At 47.7% G+C, this 21049-nt stretch overlaps 4 protein-coding genes across 6 annotated transcripts; 1 reads left to right on the forward strand and 3 right to left on the reverse strand.

Annotated features, from left to right (window-relative positions):
- Window positions 1-4163: 4163 nt before the first annotated feature.
- Window positions 4164-5024, reverse strand: LOC112895234. The gene has a single exon (XM_025963169.1). It carries the CDS (start codon window positions 4829-4831, stop codon window positions 4316-4318), a length of 516 nt encoding a protein of 171 aa, XP_025818954.1. The 5' UTR covers window positions 4832-5024; the 3' UTR covers window positions 4164-4315.
- A 2764-nt stretch (window positions 5025-7788) lies between these two features.
- Window positions 7789-8431, reverse strand: LOC112893699. Its single transcript, XM_025961160.1, has one exon. It carries the CDS (start codon window positions 8394-8396, stop codon window positions 7911-7913), a length of 486 nt encoding a protein of 161 aa, XP_025816945.1. The 5' UTR covers window positions 8397-8431; the 3' UTR covers window positions 7789-7910.
- Window positions 8432-8545: 114 nt separating this feature from the next.
- Window positions 8546-15106, reverse strand: LOC112893698 (ABC transporter G family member 7). 2 transcript variants are annotated; one of them, XM_025961159.1, is made up of 12 exons: window positions 14689-15103; window positions 14192-14382; window positions 13961-14111; window positions 13743-13875; window positions 12995-13196; window positions 12231-12507; window positions 11595-11726; window positions 11202-11422; window positions 10884-11096; window positions 10707-10791; window positions 9794-10007; window positions 8546-8947 (listed from the first exon to the last, which is right to left on the reverse strand). In XM_025961159.1, exons 1-11 carry the CDS (start codon window positions 14908-14910, stop codon window positions 9831-9833), a joined length of 2004 nt encoding a protein of 667 aa, XP_025816944.1. In that variant the 5' UTR covers window positions 14911-15103; the 3' UTR covers window positions 8546-8947; window positions 9794-9830. The 2 variants fall into 2 exon arrangements, 1 of the variants encoding a protein (XP_025816944.1); XR_003228890.1 differs by lacking the exon at window positions 8546-8947 and having other exon boundaries at window positions 9871-10007; window positions 10884-11064; window positions 14689-15106.
- Window positions 15107-16914: 1808 nt separating this feature from the next.
- Window positions 16915-21008, forward strand: LOC112895544 (beta-glucuronosyltransferase GlcAT14A). 2 transcript variants are annotated; one of them, XR_003229204.1, is made up of 5 exons: window positions 16915-17714; window positions 19399-19474; window positions 19552-19667; window positions 19747-20407; window positions 20798-21008. XR_003229204.1 is itself a non-coding variant. In XM_025963507.1 (4 exons), exons 1-4 carry the CDS (start codon window positions 17213-17215, stop codon window positions 20259-20261), a joined length of 1209 nt encoding a protein of 402 aa, XP_025819292.1. In that variant the 5' UTR covers window positions 16915-17212; the 3' UTR covers window positions 20262-20705. The 2 variants fall into 2 exon arrangements, 1 of the variants encoding a protein (XP_025819292.1); XM_025963507.1 differs by lacking the exon at window positions 20798-21008 and having other exon boundaries at window positions 19747-20705.
- The last annotated feature ends 41 nt before the right edge of the window (window positions 21009-21049 follow it).

Genomic DNA, 21049 nt, shown 5'->3' on the forward strand with positions numbered 1-21049 from the left:
CCTGATGAGCTTGGCTTGCATTATTTTCTGTTGTGATGGCCGGATCCACCATATTTGTTGTTTCGGTTTCTTCTCGCTTGTGCCTTCCCAGATTTCTGTTTGCAGCTGATTGCTGAAGGAGGCATTCTTGCGCGCAGGCCGGTGTGCTGCAGTGCTGAAGAACAGATGTTACTGTAGAATCCTTTTGAGATGATTCGAGTTGGACGCATCCGATGTTTGCGCTGCATATAAGATCCAGGCGTCGTGGCTCGCGACATGCTTCTGTAGGCTGCAAATTGCTTGCACGCGCCTTACGATTCTTGCTGTAATGTTCAGTTTAGTCTACGGTCCGTTGCCCGCTGCGGATGCAACATTACTGACCTACAGGGATGTCGATGCTCCAAAAATTGTAATTGGTGGCACGATTTTGAGCTGCCATTTTACTGAAATCTTCTGAACGTAGACGTTCGTTTTGAAGTTGGCTCTTTTCCTCTATGTTTGCTCGGTAATCAACAGCCATGACCACGCTGGCTCGGGCTCGGCTACCCTCGCTACATATTTCAGAGCCTCGTCCCTTATGGGCCGTTGGGCTGGTCTTGTGGGTTGTCTTGCCTGTTGTTGGGCCGGTCGAGCTACGAACGCGGAAGCCGCCACGCATGCTGGGCCGCCGGTGGCATTTGCCCGGGGCCCCTCAAAAGCACGCTCCACAATACCGTCACCTATGTATAGGGTGACGTTTAACGTGACATGGATGGGTGCCAGGTCGCCTTGATGCTGATCGTGTACGTGGAGGGCACGCACGTTTAGAGTCGAAGCTTGCTAGTAGTATACTAGCACTTTAGCAGCGACAGTGGTTCTCAAGTCAGAGGGGCTCTACGTGTACGGACAACATTGTTATTCGCACAAGGACACTGTTCGTGGGAAAAATAAATAAAGAGAGATCGTGATTGACTAATGATTGTCAGATATTAGGGACGGTTGTGAATGACAGCTTCTCGAAGCTTGACTTGCTCAGGCGCCTGGCCAGGTCAGCACGACGTTTCATCACCCTTGGATATCTCTTGTGCTTAAAGCACTCAAACTAGTCCACGTACCAATAGTACAATGGCATAGCTTAAAAGTACTTAAATTGCATGATTTGATTATATTCCTAATTTCAAGTCTAATTGTACAATAATTTAATGGAAACTTGAAAAGCTTAATAGAAATATCTAAGCGTGCCGTGTCGGTTCATCCCCACCAATCGATCTACCGTATCTTCGTCAACATTAGGAAGTTAACCTGAGCCTACACAAGTGAGTTAGAAATTTGAAACAAATTAGGAAAGCAATCTGTTAGATTTTATCTAGTAAATAAAATGGGCATTGCATTGCAGGATTGGAGGAAAAAAATGAACTGCTTGCCGCTTGAGGCTGCTTCTGTTAGCCTGTTCACCTGGCCTCCGCGGCTTCCGCGCGGCGTTCGGCTCCAGCGCCGCCGCACTACTGGCCTCGAGGCAGGGTTCCAGGCGCCGCCGCGCCTGCCTCTTGGCGAGGCGCCACGCGCCCGCGCCGGCTCTCCCTCCGCGTCTTTGCACAGTCACCGGAATGCCGGATCCAAGTGGCCAAGTCGTCGACGCCGCCAGCAGCAGAGCCGACGCGAGGTCGCGAGCAGTGCGTGGGGATGTGGGGGCCTGGGGCCTGGGGGCGAGTGCTCGTCATCTCGTGTGGAGTACAGACCGCCAGGATGAGATGCTGGGCCAATGGGCTGTGTGAAGGAATTTGGACCGGCTAAAAGCTACTCTAGCGTATAGTCTTTTACCAGGGTGCAAAGGGAGCCAAGTCATACATAGCGGGTCTAGCAAAAAGCGCTCCAGCGTTTAGCTTCTTATCTTGTGCTAGATGGGACCTACTCATTCCATCCAAAAATAAGTCATTCTAGATTTAAAATTTATTTAAAAATAAATTATTTTATTCTATTTAGAAAAGGTATGTGCATGCAAGAATCAATTAGTGCCAGATTTGGATAATAAATAGGGATAAATATAGTTATTTTATCCTTTTGTTAATTTATCATGCAATTCCTACGATGATTTGTTTTTCAGGATGGAGCGAGTATTAGAAAGTAAAAATACCACGTGGTTAGTTAGTAAATTCTATTTTTCGTGTGGCGAGTTGGCGCCCTCGGCGAGTTGGCGCGCGTTTCTGCCCCCCTGCTTTTTTTCCGCCACGCTGCATTTTTTCTCCCGTGAAGAGTCCGCGTCGGGCGCGACTGGATAGGGTAGGCCCAACACCTGCGCTATATTTGAGACACTTTTTAGCTTGCCCTATAATTTTTGATAAAAAGATTTAAAATGAGGCTACTGTTGGAGGGTTTTTTTTAGCCTGTCGCCCTATAATTTAAATTGAGGCACTGTTATAGAGCACTGTTGGAGTTGCTCTTAGGCCCATATCCACCCCTGCTGCCGAGGCTCAGGACACCCCATGTGAATGTGTGATTTTAGCATGTAAAAGAAGAAAAAAAATGCAGTTCTCAAATAGAACCGACTGAACTTCCCCTCTTGTTTCATCATGCTATATGCAGATACTGTGCCTTAGCATCCATTATTTGAAATAAAGCCAGTTGCCATCCGTTTCCTCCTGTATTTTTCTTCACCGCCTCTGATATGAAAAGTATATAAGAGGGGGATCTTAAATTCTTAATTACTCCGATCCATGCCATACCAAAAACTCATCACTTATCTTAGGAAATATTGAAACAGGAAACTGACCAGCTGCCAGCCCAACGGTGCAGCAGGTAAGGAAGGGATGAATCCCAGACGGCAGGAATTAAACACCTTCCGAGTAAGCTCCCCTCGTCCGCTCTATAAAACGACCCCCTCCCTCCAGAAATCATCGTACCGGCAACAACAAGAGATAAATTGTTTTCTTCGTAGATAGTTTTGTAGAAGAAGAAGATCGATTCGTAGGTGGAAGACGGAAGGTTTAACCTTCTCCCGCACGGTTCTTGTCTTCTCCTGTTCTTCAGTTTTGCATAGCTCGATGAACCTTTTTTTTTTGTTAATCTGTGCTCGATCAGTTGGATTAGATGGTTGGGTTTGAAGTGGAGCTCCCTTCGAGCCAATGAAGGGTCGTTTGAAGGGTGGCACAGCTGCTCGTTCATGGTTCCCACTGTCCTATCTCATCGGCTTCCAGAGAGAGAGATATATATTAGATGATGATTGGTTTGAGATAGGCTTGTGGTTTGCATGACCGAGGAGCTGCATCGTCCCCTTGCTGACCGCTCTTTGGTTTGAAGGGAGCTCTACGTCCTGCTGATGCCATGCGTGTATACATATTTGCATCGATCTAATTGTAATGCCCCATTAATTGCTTCCTCGGTTCCTTCCCTGTCTTGTCTGTTACATTTGCTATTTTTACGTGCTTATCTTATATCTATGCTGCAAACCATATTCTGATGCTTTATTTGCCTAATTACTCCATATCATGTATAAAGTTCAGAGCATATAATCCGGCTAATCAAGTAGTAGATCATGTACACCAGCAAATCTTTCTTGTTATTTGCTGTCCCTAATAACCATATGTGGATCGCCAATTTTTATTCTGTCGAGATGGATCCAAGTGTCAGCACTTGGCCTTGTCCGTACTGAAACATGGTGGCTGGTGAGACTTCTGTCACCTCGTGATGTTTCGTTCTCATCTCGTCTCCTCGCACATGTGCCTTCCAAGATCTGTGTTTGCAGCTCAGTCAAGAAGCCATCCCTGCGTTCATCAGGCCGGTGTGCTTTGAGGTGCAGGTGCTGCAGCGCTGAACAGAGGTTACTGAGGCGTTTGGACTTGTGTACTTTCAGTGATGTTCAGTCGGAGGTGCAATGTCGCGAGTAGTGCCATCAACTGATCGATCCATTGGCCTCTGAAGATGCAACAGAGCTTCGTCGGCATAATGTCAACTAGTAAACACGATCGATCATTTAAGTACTAATCTACTTTGGACAATTAGCATATGTTGTTACTACCTCATTACTCACTATTGAATAAACACCATGTGTTGTGGCGCCTTGTGTGTCTTAGTAATGGAGTTTTTTTTCTTTCAAAAATACAACCAGCACGTTGACAATGAGATATGCATATGGCTTAGTGTGTATGTGAGCATATGATTGTACTATGTTTTTAAAAAAAAAAGAAGAAGAAGAAACAAGATCAATCACCTTGTTATTCTTGTTTATTTCTAGCAATGTGAAGCATACACGCAGGATTGCTAATTACATTTGGGCGATGTGATATATATACGAACCATGTCGTAATCAGATATATATATATATAACAACCAAAGCATAGGATTTTGTCGTCAGATTTGATCAGTGGTGCAAACTGGTGATGATCGCCCGTGAAGCATCGAGGAGGTGGGAGACGAGGGCGAAGGCGGAGGCCGGCACGGCGAGCACGAGCACGGCCAGGAGCCCCACCCCGACGCCGGGGCGGGAGCTCACGAGGAACGCCTGGAGCGCGCCGACGAGCTCGCAGACGTCGGCGTCGTAGGTGCCGTACCACTCCTTCTCCCACGCCGCCCACTCCTCGGGGGGCTCCCAGTTGCTCTCCGCGGCCCGCATCTCGTGGATCCGCCGGCGGAGGACGACCATCCCCTCGTCCACCAGCCCGCCCCCGCCGCTGCAGCCGAACTCCGCGTCGTCGTCGCGGCGGGAGGACGAGCAGCGGCAGCGCACGGCGCGCGGGGGCGGCGACGCAGCGGCGGGTTTCTTGATGGCCGTCAATGCCGGCGCTGCCGTCGTCAAGGAAGGACGGCGGCCGGACCGGCCGGCTGCCGCGCCGGCACAGCGGGCGGCGGCGGGGAGTTCGCAGCTCGCGAGCTGCATTTTTGTTTGCCGGATTAGTTCAAGATCACCGACGATCGAGTGTGCGTGTCAGGGAAGAAACTGAAAAGGAGTTGAGATCTCTGTAATCGATTGGAACTTGGAAGGGGAGGAGGAAGAGCAATGGAAAGGAGAGCTTGATGCGTGTGACTTGGATTTGGAGTGGAAGCGGAACGAAGAAGCGAAGGATCGACCACGCTGCACGCAAGTCTGGAAGCCATTGGGTGGGCTAGCTACCATTATATAGGCGCTGGCCGGCGTCGGGGTCGTGCTGGCAGGTGACGGGACGAAGATGGCGCGCACGTTCTTGTCTCTCTCGCGCGCGGGCGCGTGGGGGCCGGTGGGCGCGTGGCCTGGTCGTGCCGTGCGGGTTGCTGTTGGCTCGCGCGCGCGCGCGAGGCTCCGGGCGGCGCGCGCCGGTCAAGCGCTGGGTGGGAGTGGGACCCGATGGCCGTTGCCGTTACTTACCTGTCAGCTGGTCGGCACGGCACGCCTACATGATGTGTATGGTGACGTCGACCCACGCCGTGCCAGGCCAAGCCAAGCGACGGCCGCCGGCTAGCCAGCAAGTGCGGCGGCGACGGTGCCGGCGCGTGCCGCCGGGAAACCCGGCCGGCCGGCGGCGGCGTGCGCGCGAGTTCTACGGCACCAGCTGGATCGTGGCGGTAACGGTGATTAATTTAATCCACGTCCCACGAACAGATCGATCAGGCATGCATGCATGCATTCATGCATGTACGCCGCTGTCGACTAGGAGTCGGTTCGTTTCGACGCGGAATCCATCAACGCCACCATTTAATTCTCTGCGCGTCGTCACTGCCTACGAGCGAGTCCAAGCTGCTGGCTCCGGCCCGTGCGGTGCGTCGTGTTGCCCCGATCCGGCCCGGTCCTGGGAGAAACGGGCCGGCCGGTTCGTTGACGTCGTCGGCCTGCCCGGCCGGTCGACGTCAATCATGCGCGTATGCCTAGCCCAGCGGCCTACCATCGCACCGCGAAACCACACGCAAGCGCGTCTCACAGTAGGGAGCACTAGCGCGGGTAATGGAGCCGAAGGCGCGAAGTGAACGGACGGCGGGCGGCCGGCCGGCCGGGCGGGGCCGATCTCTCGCGTCGCGGGCGATCGAGTGCTTCCTAGCTAAGTTAGAGCTATCTAGGGCTAGGAGATTCTGTTCTTCACTTCTTTCTCGATCGATTGATTAGCAATGATATACTAGTGGAGTAGCTCATCTCATCAGGTGGATCAATGCGGTGACAGCGACAAAGAAGAAGCTTCGTCTTAAGGAAAACAGATAAGAATTGAAAAAGGGTGACCTCTTCGCCTCAAAGAAAGGAAAGCTAGCCCTGGTATTGCTTGGGTGACGTTGCAATCGACATCGGTGACTTCGTTAATCTCGAGATTCGCCGACAACTGTCTTGGTAGACATTATGTTGGTATGTATTTGTGTGTTTGCACTGGAAATAGAGAAGAAAACAAACTTACTGGATAAAGTAAAAGGAATATAAAAGAGATTAATGGCACACAGTTTTTTTACCAGCAATAAAGGCCGATACATCTGAAACTGCCGGGTTCATCGGCAGGAAGTAGGGCGCGGCGTTGCCCGATCCATGGCGCGTCGTTTCCATGCTCTTTCCCGACGCGGTCAGCTGATGGCTACGTAACCGAGTGTGGTTTTTCACGGGTTTCGTTCGAATCGGGCGCCGTTTTTGGTTCATCAGGTAAAACGGCTGTACATGCAGCCGACTCGATCGATCCGTCGATTCCTAGCCGCAGTTTTTGAAACGCAGAACAGTAGCTGGCCAGCTGCGATGCAATCGACACGTCCGCTGACGTATAACCTGGGGGTTTCTTCTGGGAAAATCCGCTGGTTTTTGTTTGAAGGATCGATCACCGACGTGCGTGCTGAAGACTGAAGCCGAACTTGGACACATGGCTTCCCTCAGCGTGAAATGGATGGCAGGTTCATGAAAAAGAAGAGCAGCCAGAGGCCATCTCTGAATTGAAAGGGATGTCGTTTCCTTTTGGTTCTTTCAAACTGAACAATCTCCGGTTGCATTACCACTAAGGAATTTCCTCCAAGTTTCCTCTGAACGAGATGGGGAGAAATGCATATTTTTATGTCTTTTGTGTGCCAAAATCACGCGCTCTGAGCCTATCCCTGGCTTTATATATATTCAAACATTATCACATCATTTGTTTATGATTTATGAGTGAGAGTAAGACAATTAGTGAATGACTATTGACTCGGATGGGAGTTGGCATCATCTCGAGTCAAACATTTGAAAACTAAAAAGAAAATCTGAATCCTACAGAACTTTCCATCTCGTTTCTTTTCGCCGGTGTCAGCTTCAGAAGTTCTGATGCTATCCGAAGACTGCATTCGCAATATATTTTTTTCTAGAAAAGATGACTGCATGTCTGCATTAGCTGGCCATACTATCCGATAACTGTATCAGCTGGGAGCAGAGGAAACGGTCAGTTATTTGGATCTCCCAACCTGGAACAAAAAAAAAAAGAAGATGAAAGATGAGTTTTGAAAACGGCCAAAAAGGTAAAAACAATTGGGAAGAGATGGGTTCCGGAAAAATTATTATGCTATGTCAATAAGATGTATCGCCCTTTAGCATCATTATACTCCGACATTGGAGCTCCTCTGTTTGTCAGTTCAGTAGCTGCCACAGAATACAGCTCTGCACAAATTCCATTCCACTCGGTACGGCTTCTATACAAAAGCAGTAGTGCTGCTACATTTTATTAGTTCTACACCTAAACTCGTTTTGAATGTCTCGAATTTAGGATGTAATCATGTAACGCTTTACACTGCTAGTCCAAAACTGGAGTACAACTCGGGCATTAACTAAGGAAAATGTGGGCGTTCAAAGTCAAAAACCGATCTTGGGTGGCGAGATCGTCGACCTCCCCCAATTTTCGAAGCAGATTTCAGTCAGAATTGCAATGGAGATTGCGATCTGTCAAGGCTAAAGAATCTTCATATATCAATCAATCCGGCTGCAAACGAACTACGTACAAGTCCACAACAAGCTATGTACGGGACACATTTGCCCAAATGACCGCCTGACTCGATCAAGATACGTGGTGCACGGACTGCAGGACGGCCTCGGCCACCGCCGCCAGGTGGTGCATCGCGGCGGCGGCGGAGACCGGCACGCTGCCGAGCACGAGCGCGGCGACGGCGATGGCGACGCTGGGCCTGGTGCCCATGAGGGCCAGCTGCAGCGCGCCGACGATGCCCGACACGTCGGAGACGTAGGCGGGGTAGTACAGCTTCTCCCAGGCCGCCCACTCCGCGGGCGCCTCGTAGTTTGTCTCCGCCATCCGGGCCTCCCGGATCCGCCGCCGCAGCACGGACATGCCCTCGTCCACCAGCGCGCCGCCGTACTGGCCCCGGCCGCCGCTCGTGTTCCGCCGGAAGGCTGCGCAGCGCGCCGCCGACGCCGGCGATTTCCTCCTCGATGGTAGCGCCGGGCCGTGGAGTGCCCCGCGCCGGAGCGTGGCCGGCGTCGTCGCCGGGAGCGGGAGCGAGAGCGAGAGGGAAGAAGCAGCAGCCATGTCGAATCGGCTCAAGAGCTGATTGATCTTTGCACCTCAGGCAAGAAACGGAGCACTTCGCAGTTCACGATCGCACCACAGCAAGGGATCGAAGGCAAGAAGAGCCAATCAAAGCTGATGCATAGGGGGAAAGAGGAATCAATCGAAGCTGATGAGAATTTTGAGCCCAAATGGGCGAGCATTTATAGGCACCGGGGGGCTTCACGCGTCTGAGGCAGACGAAGCATTAGTTTAAGAGCGCAAACGCGTGATTAGTTCTCGCTCCAGCCAATCGGAGGCCGACGCGTGGACAGATCAGGCCATAGGAAACTAGTGCCACTACCAGTGCTGGTTCTTTGGACGGTGATCTGGAAATAGTATATTCGCATCGGCATGGCCCAGGCAATCATGAACAGAAACAGCGCCTCTGCTGCCGCCTCGAATCATTGAGCTGACTTCAACTGTCAATGTAGAAAACCATCTGCGCGGCGGATTGTATATTGCTTCGTCCATAATGCTGGGATCCTCTCATGGCCAGATGCTGCGCAGAAGCATGGCGGTGCAGCTTCCGTCTGGTAAAGAAGACAAGGGTTAAATGTGAAGGGGAAGTAGATGGTAAAATATGGCCTCAATTGGGAAAGGATTTGTAATTTTGATGGATGTATTCTTTTTCCGGGTAATTTTGATGGCTGCATTTTTTTTTTCGCAGGTAATTTTGATGGCTGTTGATCAATGGAACAGATCACGCAGAAAATTGGGTTAAGGCATGATCAAGGAGATATTAGCATATGTTTCACGATATAGCTACCAATACCTGCTACACTATCATTCAGTAGGATTTGGTGTATTTTGTATGCCACCAATGTGTTTTAATGCAAATATAAGGTACAGAGTACGCCTCCACTAGCAATACTTCACCAGTTCAGCAGAGTCCTATGAGATACGCATATGTATCACACTTTTGCTTCGATTGCTTCAGGATTTGGATTTGAAACAACAAGGGCCTAAGGTGGGTTTTCAAGTTATCAATGTGATCTAAACAAGTAGCCAACAATGTGTAATGACCAACTAAACTGTAGCAATGTAAGAGAAGCATGACTTCACATACGTGGCTAACAAGGTTAATCTCAGTGGGCCGTATAGACCATCGAGCTAATCAAATTGTTGTTGACAACTATCCTCAAGCCATTTCTTGACAACAACAGCAAACAATAGAGAGTGACCAAACTCTGATAAGAAACTCTTACCAGGGTGACGTAAAGGCAGCAGAGACAGGAAATGACTAAGAATGGAAAGGTACAGGATCCTAAGTCTCATTGTTGCACTATGATTACGTTGCTAATTACGTCATATTCCCAGAGACTTTTTTTATCGAAGTAGGGCCATTAAAAGAAATGATTGATGCAAAGATGCCCTACCTTATTTTATTGTTAGGACAAGTCTCCGATGAGACGCTTATTCCACCTGCTGCTTATGGTGATCTTCTTCCAGTGGGGGCAGGACTGGCTGATACTTTGGTCTGTTTTTCTTCAGAAGAAGGTAGGTTGACCAGTACCAGAACATCAGAATCCTACCCTGTGCAACTAGCGTGTCGGCAATTCGAATTCCTCCTAATGAAAACCTCTCGAGGGCCTGCCACGTAAAAGTAATGCATCAAAACTACAATAGTTTCTTCAAACAAAATTATAAATTTTTTATGGCAGTTGCTTCGAGCTAAAAGAATAGATGGTAGGTTGACCAACATCATCAATTCAATCTACAGTATTTTTTTCCATAAAAAGTAAATAAGCAGTATAATTTGGGTCCCGCTTGGTTCCGGAGGGCTAAACCTTAACACCATCACATCAAAGAGAATCTTGCTATTTAGGAGTATTAAATAAAATCTGTTTACAATTTTTTTTTCACAAATGGGTGCTAATTCGCGAGACGAATTTAATGAGCCTAATTAATCCATAATTTGCAATAGTGAAGCTACAATAACCATCCGCTAATCATGGATTAATATAACTCATTAGATTCGTCTCGCGAATTAGCCTAGAGGTTCTGCAATTAGTTTTGTAGTTAGACTTCATTTAATATTTCTAAACGATAAGATTCTCTTTGATGTGACAGGGCTAAAGTTTAGCCTTCCAGAACCAAACACGCCCTTGGAGTTATCATGGAGTTCAAAAATACCCACAATAATTCTATCTATCGACATCAAACGACATGAGTCATTTCTTTTAGTATACATAACAAATTTTCAGGCTAAGTAATTTTCCCTTGCATTTGACCAATTTCCTTCTTTTTTTTGTTAGGGTAACAATTTTGTTTCTGGAGACTAATCAATACCTGTTCACCAGTTTGAATGTCATAGGAATGTTGTTGCTGAAACTGCAGACCCTTGAACTCATTAATGCAAAGCCCTTGAAAGGCCCTGAAAATTAATGACAAAAGAACAGAACCCAGTTGTTAGTATGCTCACTATGCTAGACTGAACTAGGTATCAGAAGAACAAATGAAGAATACCATCTAATGAGCGATATTCTTGGGATCCACCGAAATATGACTGGAGTATTGTCAGGGTTAACATAGTATCCTCCAAAGACAATAAACACTGTCATAAGGGATGGCCCAAGAGCCATTGCAGCTTCAGTTGTAGGAGCCATTGCTCCAACAGTGAGACCCATCGCTGATGCAGCAAATGACTCTACAGTCACAATACCACAGAATTTGGCGAATCTGATAGAGTTTGAAATATTCTTTAGATAATCATAAGCAAAACTGTGATAAATATGCATGACATGATTCTGAGCATTGCCAGATAAGATTCAGAGTTACACTGACCTAGAAAATGTAGGATGGAGTTTAGCCATTGGATAGAGAATCGATCCAAATATCAATGGAAATGCTGCTCCAATGGGAATCTCAGCCAACAACTTGGATGAAAGATATGGTCCAAGCGCATAGGAACCTTTTGCACGTTCTCTGTCAACTATAGTCCGTTCTTTTGGGAAAACTCCCACAGTCTTTGTCAGTGCAGCCATTGCTGTGTTTATGGCAGCCACCTTAACCCAAATATTGAAAAGGAAAAAGATCAAACTCAAGAGATGTTATACAATCGAAACAATAATACGAGAACCTAGAAGACAATGAGTATACCACATATATCCTGAATGCAAATTATGTACAAACTAGCAATTCAACTCAAGGAGCCATCAAAGGTTCACAATATGCTACCTGAAGTAGTCCCATCCTATCTTGTATGGACGTTTGAGATTTTCCCATTCGCCAGAACACTGATCCAAATATAACTGCTGAAGCAACAGACATTCGTGCTCTCACTTTGTTTGTCGGTCCATCACGAAAAGCCTGAACACAAAAGGCCCTATGCATCATTAGAAGCAACCAATGACAAGAGATAGTCAAGCTTCACCCTAACATGCGTACTCAACTGTCCCCAAATATCTTATAGCTGTGCAAATACCAGATTTCAGGTTCTGAACATTAATGCTTCTCCAATCTCATTATTATCATGGGTTTTCTGTCCCATTTATTTCATGTGAACAATAAACTGTATATAACATAAAAATCAGAATTATGTAATAGGTGGATATTAGAGATATTTGAGGCATAGAATATGAAATCATGGTCAACTCAAGTCATATGCTAAACCGGAAAATTCTGAATTGGTAGTCTACAAAATTGAATTACTTAGGCTAAAAGCAAATGTCAAAAGAGTACCTAAAAACCATCACACAAAAAGGTGAAAGTGTCTACTTGTGTCAAAGCAGCAATACAAAAAGAAATAATCAACATAAAAAAAGGGTGAAGCTGGGAAACGCAATGCAAAGAGAGAGATTTATTGAGATGAACCTGCATCCATGCTCGCTTAAAAAGCAAGCGAAATTGCCTCCACCAACCACCCCTTTGCTTCATGCTAGACTTCCGTACAACTTTGGAAGAAAATTCAGATTCCTGTGGTTTTGCAATTGAATCGTTACCTTCAGTGACCAGAGCTTTATTAGAAAACGTCTCAATGAGGTTCTCGATCCTCTTTTGCGATGATTGCACACTGTCAGCTGAACCATAATCAACGGAAATGAGATCAGCCAAGAACTCAGCAGGGTTCATATGATCTGGACACTGATACCTGATAAAGTATCAAAATTCAAGTTATTAATGGTCCATAATAACAAATCTAAGATAAACATTATGACATATTGACCTTATACATAGCAAAAAAAAAACAGTCGCCTTAAGTAGACAAAAAGGCCAGAAGCATGCTGCATGACATAAACAGGCAATCATCCCTTTAAAAGTTCTAGCATAGCTAATATTAAATCTTGATTGCTACAATGACAACAAGGATGAATGCAATAAGTTTTATTGGAGCAAATGCACACATGATGCCTAACATATTGTTTTGTTATTTTCAAAATAAAATAGGTTTGAGTAGGAGTGCTTGTTCACTGTTCAGGATAGAAAAAGGTGAAATTATTTATTATGCACGACCAGGCAAGTAAAAAGGTGAGCACACAAAAATATGCAGGGCAAACATTCAACTCAAGCAGAAATCATGATAATGCATACTTAAGAATACATCAAGAAAAAGACTGAGAAGGGTATAGCATAACAACCCTAATGATGCGAAGTATGTTAGAGGTTCTTCTTTTGCAGGCCCCATGTATACAATTTCTCCCTCTGACAGTAGTACAACGTCATCAAATTTGCCATAGACTGAACCTCTAGGCTGATGTATAGAGCAGATAATGGTGTGCCCATCCTCAGCAAGCTGTCTAAGAGTCTCCATGACCTTCTCTGCTTGGAAGGCATCAAGGCCTAAAAGACAAATCACAAACATGCAAAAATTTATAACTTCATATTTGGCATTTCCATCTTGTCAAATGGCCAAATAGATCTTGATGGCTAATTTTTAAAATGGACTTCTAAATTTAATGCTAGCTCCCATGGAAATACAGACAGAAAGACTGTACAGCATTCAACGATACTACGATAGGATTGGGTGGCCATGTCTCAAGATGTTAGAGAGGAACAAACTAACTCTGAATAATAACAAAAAAATATGATGCAAAACTCTAGTCAAAGAAGTAATATTTTGGTTAAAAAAGTAAGTTAAGCTCTTTACGATTCGCATTTACATATTTCGAGCATCTTCAACATAAATGTTTATGATAATAATGACAATTTATTTTCATCTGATCTGGGGATCATGTATTAGAGGAATTGTTGGATTTGTAAGCGTGATAAAAAATAGAACATATAGCTACATGCAAAAAGTTTCAGGTCTAAATTCAATCCATAGTTAAGTGATGAAGTGAAGCCTTATTCAAGTAATGAGGGCAAAGGGTAAATAAGGTAAAATACCTGTTGTTGGTTCATCCGCAAAGATGACTGAAGGGCTAGCAATCAGTTCACATGCGAGTGAGAGGCGCTTCTTCTCACCCCCACTTATACCACGAACTTTCGCATCACCAACAATAGAATCAGCACAATTGACCTATGGAACAATCCAACCATTATTACTGTTCTCGAAACTGCTTGCTTCAATTTCTTGAAACATCAACCAAAACGGCCGCACTCACCAATCCCAGACGAAACAAAAGATCATTTACATAGCGCTCCTTCCTCTCAGGAGTCCACGTGTCAGGAAGCTGGAGTTCAGCAGCAAGTGAGAGCGTCTCCCGCACAGTAAGCTGCGAGAAGAACAGGTCTTCTTGCCTCACGAAAGCAATCCTTCACAAGGGAACAGGCATCAGTTCTTTTCCATGAACAAGAGCGGAAATAAGACCCCAACTGCAAGAAACATAACTTACTTATAACCGCTCTTCGAGGTCGGCCGACCATTGACATACAGATACCCCGAAAGATGCAGGGAAGGCGATGCTGTGAGCTGCCCTGCCAGCACATTGAGCAGAGTTGTTTTGCCAGACCCGGATGGCCCCATAAGCGCTAGCAGCCTCCCTGGTTTGGCCTCCCCAGACACATTTGACAGCAGGAACCTTGCCTGGCAATTGACAAATACAATGACGTCATAATCGTAAAGTAGAATGTGATTATCTACTCCAGATACTTCGACTATACGAATCATGCAATTTGTTCTACCGCAGGAGCGACGGTCAACGAGTCAACGGCCCAATTGCAGCCAACCATTAGCGTACACGTGGCTCTTCACTAGCAGCACTATCACTAAAGTGCAAACCAAACGAGGGGAACGATTGAGGCCAATGCGAGGGTTTCGTGCGCGCGGCGCGGCTGCGGCGACCGGCGAGATTGGGGACGAGATGGTGCCATGGCGGCGGTACCGACTCACCACTTCCCCGCGCTTGTTCTTCAGCGCGCACGTGATGCGGGCCCAGCGGATGGCCACGGGCTGCACTCCGCCGCCTCCTTCCCCGCCGGCCTCCGCGTCGGTCTCGTCGTCCTCCGTGTCCTCCGCCGGCGGGAGGAGGGCGGGCCCGGGCCCGGCGATGGCGCGGACGAAAAGCGCCGCGGCCAGCGCCGCCAGGAGCTGCCCCAGACCCCTGACCTCCATCGCCCTCGCCGACGCCGGGGACGATCCCCCCACAATCTGGAATGTTCCGGAACGCACGGGGAGGCGGCGGAGAGCGACGCGCCGACGCAGAGCGGTGGCAAGTGGCGGTGGGGGTCAGAGGGGGTTTAACCTCTGCAGCCTGTGGGGTGCGAGCTGCGAGGTGAGGAGCAGTTCGTGTGGTGGTGGTTTGTTTGTTGCGGCATCAGCACGAGATGGATGGATGGTGGAAGGAGACGGATGGGTGGCTGAACTGGGCCATTTCTGGTGTGGGCCATGGCTGTACGTTTTAGCTCGTTGGGCTGGCTGTGAGGCAGTAGTGGGCCAGGGTTGGGTTCTCAGGTTGGTGGCAAGGTGGGCCAGGATTGGGTTCAGGTTGGTGGCCAGGTGGGCCTTCGACATAGACTAGAGTTCACGTTTAAGGCTCCGTTTGTTCCAAAGAGCTGACTTTACCCCCTATCACATCAAAAAAAATTTTACTATTTAGAAGTATTAAATAAAATTTATTTAATTTTTTCACATATGGGTGCTAATTTACAAGATAAATTTAATAAACCTAATTAATTCATAATTTGCAATAATTATGCCATAGTAACCATTCACTAATTATGGATTAATATACCTCATTAGATTCGTCTCATGAATTAGCTTAGACGTTCTACAATTAATTTTATAATTAGTTTTTATTTAATAATAAATACTTATAAATAAAAAAAAGTTACGTGATAGGGCTAAAGTTTAGCTCTCGGCCGTGATCGATAGAGTTATCACATCACACACAGCTCAGTTCGTAGCAAACTATTTTCCGTTCTTGGACCATCCCGATGTTTTTTCCTTCCGTTTCTTGGACTGAGCGAATACGTTAAGAAACGTAAAGAAATGATGGACATTTAAGGTGATTTGGGGAGGATAATAGTGATTCGTGCCATCTGATCCACGTCGGGATACATATCACACATCGACGGTTCAGGCGTGCCTGCTGCCTTTTGTTTTGCAACATGTGAAAAGACTGCGAGGTGCACTTAAATTACGAGAAAAGATGCTAAATTTGAAATTTCAATTATGACTAAATCGCCGATTCGCCGTCTATGTCAGTGTACTTACAGTGATGATAAGCTCCCTTTTTAAGTGTACCTCGCTTGAGTTTGGACTCTGTGTAAATATGCGTCATCTTTTGGTCTACAGAAGCCAGCACATCCTGTGCCTGCAAGATTCTAAGTACTAGCAGCCTGTAATGTGGATCCGGATTATGAGCTGACTTCCTTCCGGGTCGCCTGGCTTTAACTAGATACCGTACGAAGTCTTCTGCAGGTAGCTTCTCCTGCTCTCTAAACCGCCAAAAAGAGGAAGCAAAGTTAGTAGTGTGCAGCTCAAGCAAGCAAGGTGCTCAAACGGAAGCTTCTTCACTATAACTACGCTTCGCTAAGCGTGCGGCAAAGAGGACAAGGCGCGGGAGATTAGCGAAACTAAAAAACCCAAGCTGACGGTGACGCCGCCGCTCTCTAGAAGCGGCAGCGGCGCTGCTCGCCTGCGGGGCTGGCCTCTGTCAGCTGGGCCCCACCAGGTGGACTCACGTCAGCGGCCGGCGAGCGAAGAAAGCTCCCCCCTGCTCCTCCTTCCCACTCTCCCAGCTACCCCCGCGGCCGACTGTTACCGCGTGCCCCCTGGCCCACGCGTCAGCGTCGCGTGACTGGGCGGGCAGGTGCGGGTGAGGCGAGGGCCGTGAGGGCGAAGCGAGCGCCGCATCCGACAGCTGACTCCGTGCACACTGCCGTTCTGACCCGCGGGACCCGCACACTGCCCTCCCCGCGCGACCCACGCGGGCCTCGCCTACGTCGCCCGCGTGACTCCCACTGACTGTGGGCCAGTCTCTCGTGGACCCCGGGTGCCAGCGACGCGCCGGCGGCAGCGCCGGGCCGCATGGCGGTTCCTCGCGTTGCGGTTGTACAAAGCGACAGGCGCCTCACGCTCGCGTACCCTCCCCTCCTCCCCCTGCCCCCCCCCCCCTCTCGGCTCGGCTCCTTGGGCCTTGTCTTCCCCGTGCCAAGCAAGAGAGAAACGCACGCACCCGAGAGCGAGCAGAAATACAAGAGCGGCCGCGCGGCGGCATCCCGATCTCGCCATCCCCCCCTCCCGTCCCCCGATGCGATCTCGCCAAACCCTAATCCCCCGCCCCGCCACGCGGCCCGCGCCGGAGCCCTAGCCTCGAATGCGGCGGCGGTGACGCGCTGGGGTAGTGCCGCCCGCCACCGCTTCCAGAGCGCTCGCGCGCGCCCGCCGGCCCGGCCCCATCCTGCCGGCCGCCATGGGCGCCGCCGACAAGTGGCTGCTCCCGCTCGTCTCCGTCTCCTTCGTCTCGCTCCTGCTCTTCCTCTCCGCGCTCTCGGGCTTCTCCGCCTCCTCCTCGCTCTTCGCGCGCCTCCCGCCGCCCTCCTACGTGCGCCGGGGAGCCGCGGCGCCGCCCTCCTTCGCCTACCTGCTGGCCGGCGGCCGCGGGGACGGCAGGAAGCTCCTGCGGCTGCTCCTCGCGGTCTACCACCCCAGGAACCGCTACCTGCTCCACCTCTCCGCCGATGCGCCGGCCTCCGAGCGCGCCGAGCTCGCCGCGGCCGTCGCGCGCGCCGCCCCCGCCGTGCGCGCCTTCGGGAACGTCGACGTCGTCGGCAGGCCCACCGCGGGCACCCCCATGGGGTCCTCCGGCCTCGCCGGCACGCTCCGCGCCGCCGCCGCGATGCTCCGGCTGGATGCGGAGTGGGACTGGTTCGTCACGCTCAACGCCGCCGACTACCCCCTTCTCACGCAGGACGGTAAGATTCAAATGCTCGGCTTCCATCAGTTAGCTTGATCTGTTTGAGCAAGGGGCGTTTTTGCTGCACGGTCTTGTCCGGATCTAAGACAAATCTGAGCTCTTTACTGCGCCTTATGCAATATAAGGAAAGCCGCTTCCTCAAAATTCAGTTTGGGGAGCCTTCCTATTCTTGAATTGGTGGCAGAGCACGCTGTACGAACAGATCAGGAAACTGCAAGGGGATCAGCCGCCACTGTTCGGTTGAGGGGTCGCTGTAGCTAGGAAAATCAGACTTGTGTTCTTCGCCATGTTGCTGACTTCGTTTAAATTGGTTTTTAATGCTATCTGTCAAGTTGCATAATTCAATGCATAATTATGCCCCAAAGGACCGAGGCACCACTACCCCACCAGGATTTGGAAGCCGTATGCTGTTGCTGCTTCGGTTAGGTGATTTTGGAAGAACTTGCTTGTTTCGAATCCTGTTGGACCGTGGTATGGTAGTTGCCTTACGTGGAAATGTAGTACAGCTACTATATTGGCATGCTGCCTTCTTCATTTTCTATGTTCCTACCAGCTCAACCACTCTGCGACTAGTTTCTGCTCCCATTCTTATTCTGAAATTACTCAATTAGGGTTCGTCAGCAATGAGCTATGCAACTCTTGCTGTGGCTTTGTTTCTGTCATCTTGCTGTGTGCGTCTGTACACATGTGTCTGTTCAATTTATGTAAACTATGAGTGTACATGTCTACTCTAATGCTATACACTGCCAAAGGATGCTGATTAACTAGCATCAGGGAGTCCTAATCTTATTTGTGTGGTAGGTTAGCTAAAGTTCCATTGGAGAATTGCAGTTAATTCTCCTCTTGGAAACCTTTTTTTTTACCCTTTTTAAGGGCAATCTAAATCCTTTTCTTTTGAGTTTCATAGATATTGAAAAGCTAGCAGTGGTTGCTGCACTAGATTCCAAGTGAACCGTACTATGGATTTGCTTGATGCACTCCATCGTAAGAGACAAACTGAAATACATAAGAAAACATGGAAGAAATCTACATATATCATTTGCCGTTTGCTGCTCTATATATAGTCATGTTATGTACTTGTTCCTTGACCTTGTGTGGCATTAAGCTTGGCATGTCAAATTTCATACATTTATTATCAGCCATAATGTACACTTTGAGTGAGTTTGGGGGTCTGCTGGTCTTTGGGCACAAAGGCATAACATTTAAACACATTAACCATAGCATTTTAGACGGTATCACAGCAACCAATTAACCCTTCATTTTGTAATTAACAATTAAGATAGCTTTAACCAACAAGTACATAACTGAATTATCAACTCTGCACACCCAATCTGATACTCTAACTTACGTGGTATTTTATTCCTCATTTCCTCTTATTTTACCTGTACATGGTAAATCCTTCAATTTCATCTGTGTATTATGTGCTGCTTCCACTATTTAATATCTAGTTCCATCTTTGTATTATGTGCTGCTTACACTATTTAATATCTAGTTCGCACTGTTTCTTATTGAAGTCTGTTTTTGTTTTTGATAAATTCTGTTATCCAGGTGTTGGTAAGCACTACATGTTGTTCATCTGTCAGCATGTTCAGATTTTGCTTGTTGCTTGTGTATTCCAACTGACAACTCTTAGGGGTTCTTGACTTTTCTGCTCATGATTTTCTCTTTGTCTCTTGCTGCAGACTTGATTCATGTTTTCTCCTCTGTTCCAAGGCACCTCAACTTTATTGATCACACCAGTGACATTGGATGGAAAGAGTATGTCCTATCTGAACATAGCAATAGTGAATGGCACAGTTGACTGCTGCTAGTCTCACCAATAAACTCTTTTGCAGGTCTCAGAGAGTGCAGCCGATTATAGTAGATGCCGGAATATATTTGGCAGGGAGGAATCAGTTCTTCCAAGCCACAGAGAAACGGGATACTCCAGATGGTTTCAAATTTTTCACAGGCATTTCTCTCTACTTGCACTTTATTTTTCAATCGCTTGATGAAATAATTTTCTAACACATGCATTCCCTTTCTTTTAGGTTCTCCATGGGTCATTTTAAACAGACGCTTCATTGAGTATTGTGTTTTTGGTTGGGAGAATCTCCCTAGAACACTCCTCATGTACTTCACAAATGTGATGCTACCTCTGGAGGGGTATTTCCACTCGGTTGCATGCAACTCGGACTTCCGCAATTTCACAGTGAACAACGACTTGCGGTATATGGTGTGGGATGACCCTCCTCAGATGGAACCCCATTTCCTAAATGTTACACATTATGATGAGCTAGTGGGGAGTGGAGTTCCTTTTGCCCGGAAGTTTAAGGAGAATGAGCCCCTGTTGGACAAGATTGATGATAAAATACTTCGACGTTGGCGTCACAGACCTGCTCCTGGTGCCTGGTGCACAGGCAGAAAGAGGTGGTTTAGTGATCCTTGTTCCCAGTGGAGCAACGTCAACATTGTAAGACCTGGCCCTCAGGCTGAGAAGTTCCGCAAATATATAAACCAGATTTTAGAAGAATCAAAGTCAAGCAACAACTCCTGCAAGCAATAGCAGTAGCATCCAAGCATGAGGCTTCAGTTCCCGCAGTTGAAGGTTGAGCTTGTCTCATTTTGCATAGAGGGGCTCTCCATGTCTCGAGAACTTCATGGCTTCGGGTGCAAGCATTTTTGCACCTGGGGTATGAGCACACGGCCAAGGTGAGGGATGGGTTTATTCTTTCCAGATTTTTTGGTTACTGTCATGGCTTCAATGGCTTAGTGCATAATACAAGCATTGCGGCTAGCCAAGAGAGCTTACAGTGGGAACACGAAGCTAATAGGCAGTGTAATTAGTAGCAATCAGTTGAATGACTTGTGCCTTTGTTTATAGAACTGATGGAATTCTTGGGGCTTCCATACAAATTGAGAAACAAAGAATGGAGGAATCTTGTTGGTTGGTCATGGTTGTTGTGGACGTGTGGTTAATACAATGCTTACAGATTTTTTTTTCTTGACATGCAGTTATTCTCATTATCTCATGCTTCCTTCTGGTGTTCTGTTCTTTCATCTCGTCTGTGTATAAGTACTAATAACTCTGGTCTCTTGCAGTGATGCAGCACCAGTCCTTTTGCAGGGCTGTAGTGAGCTAATGAACTGGATGTGAGCAATGGCAATATAGCATCCCTACCCCTTTTAGGATCTGTCCTATTTGGGGTGAATTGTGACCTTCACCAGAATCCAAGTGCAGTGTGGTAGTCTATGACTATTTCCAGTCAAAACAAGCTAAAATACATGAATGAAAATGGATGCATTGCCAGTAGATGTTCATGCAGCAATCTATAATACATGATTGACATATAT

The sequence above is a fragment of the Panicum hallii genome, chromosome 5, assembly GCF_002211085.1.
Source record: "Panicum hallii strain FIL2 chromosome 5, PHallii_v3.1, whole genome shotgun sequence".
In the NCBI taxonomy this organism is placed as follows: Eukaryota; Viridiplantae; Streptophyta; class Magnoliopsida; order Poales; family Poaceae; genus Panicum; species Panicum hallii.

Coding starts and splice junctions, on each gene's coding strand:
- LOC112895234 (XM_025963169.1), bottom strand. CDS start 4,831: ATGCAGCTCGCGAGCTGCGAACTCCCCGCCGCCGCCCGCTGTGCCGGC.
- LOC112893699 (XM_025961160.1), bottom strand. CDS start 8,396: ATGGCTGCTGCTTCTTCCCTCTCGCTCTCGCTCCCGCTCCCGGCGACG.
- LOC112893698 (XM_025961159.1), bottom strand. CDS start 14,910: ATGGAGGTCAGGGGTCTGGGGCAGCTCCTGGCGGCGCTGGCCGCGGCG. Junction 13,197..13,742: donor TGCGGATGAACCAACAACAG/GTATTTTACCTT, acceptor TTTGTCTTTTAG/GCCTTGATGCCTTCCAAGCA. Junction 10,008..10,706: donor ACATTCAAACTGGTGAACAG/GTATTGATTAGT, acceptor TTTACGTGGCAG/GCCCTCGAGAGGTTTTCATT.
- LOC112895544 (XM_025963507.1), top strand. CDS start 17,213: ATGGGCGCCGCCGACAAGTGGCTGCTCCCGCTCGTCTCCGTCTCCTTC. Junction 19,475..19,551: donor AGTGACATTGGATGGAAAGA/GTATGTCCTATC, acceptor ACTCTTTTGCAG/GTCTCAGAGAGTGCAGCCGA. Junction 19,668..19,746: donor TGGTTTCAAATTTTTCACAG/GCATTTCTCTCT, acceptor CCTTTCTTTTAG/GTTCTCCATGGGTCATTTTA.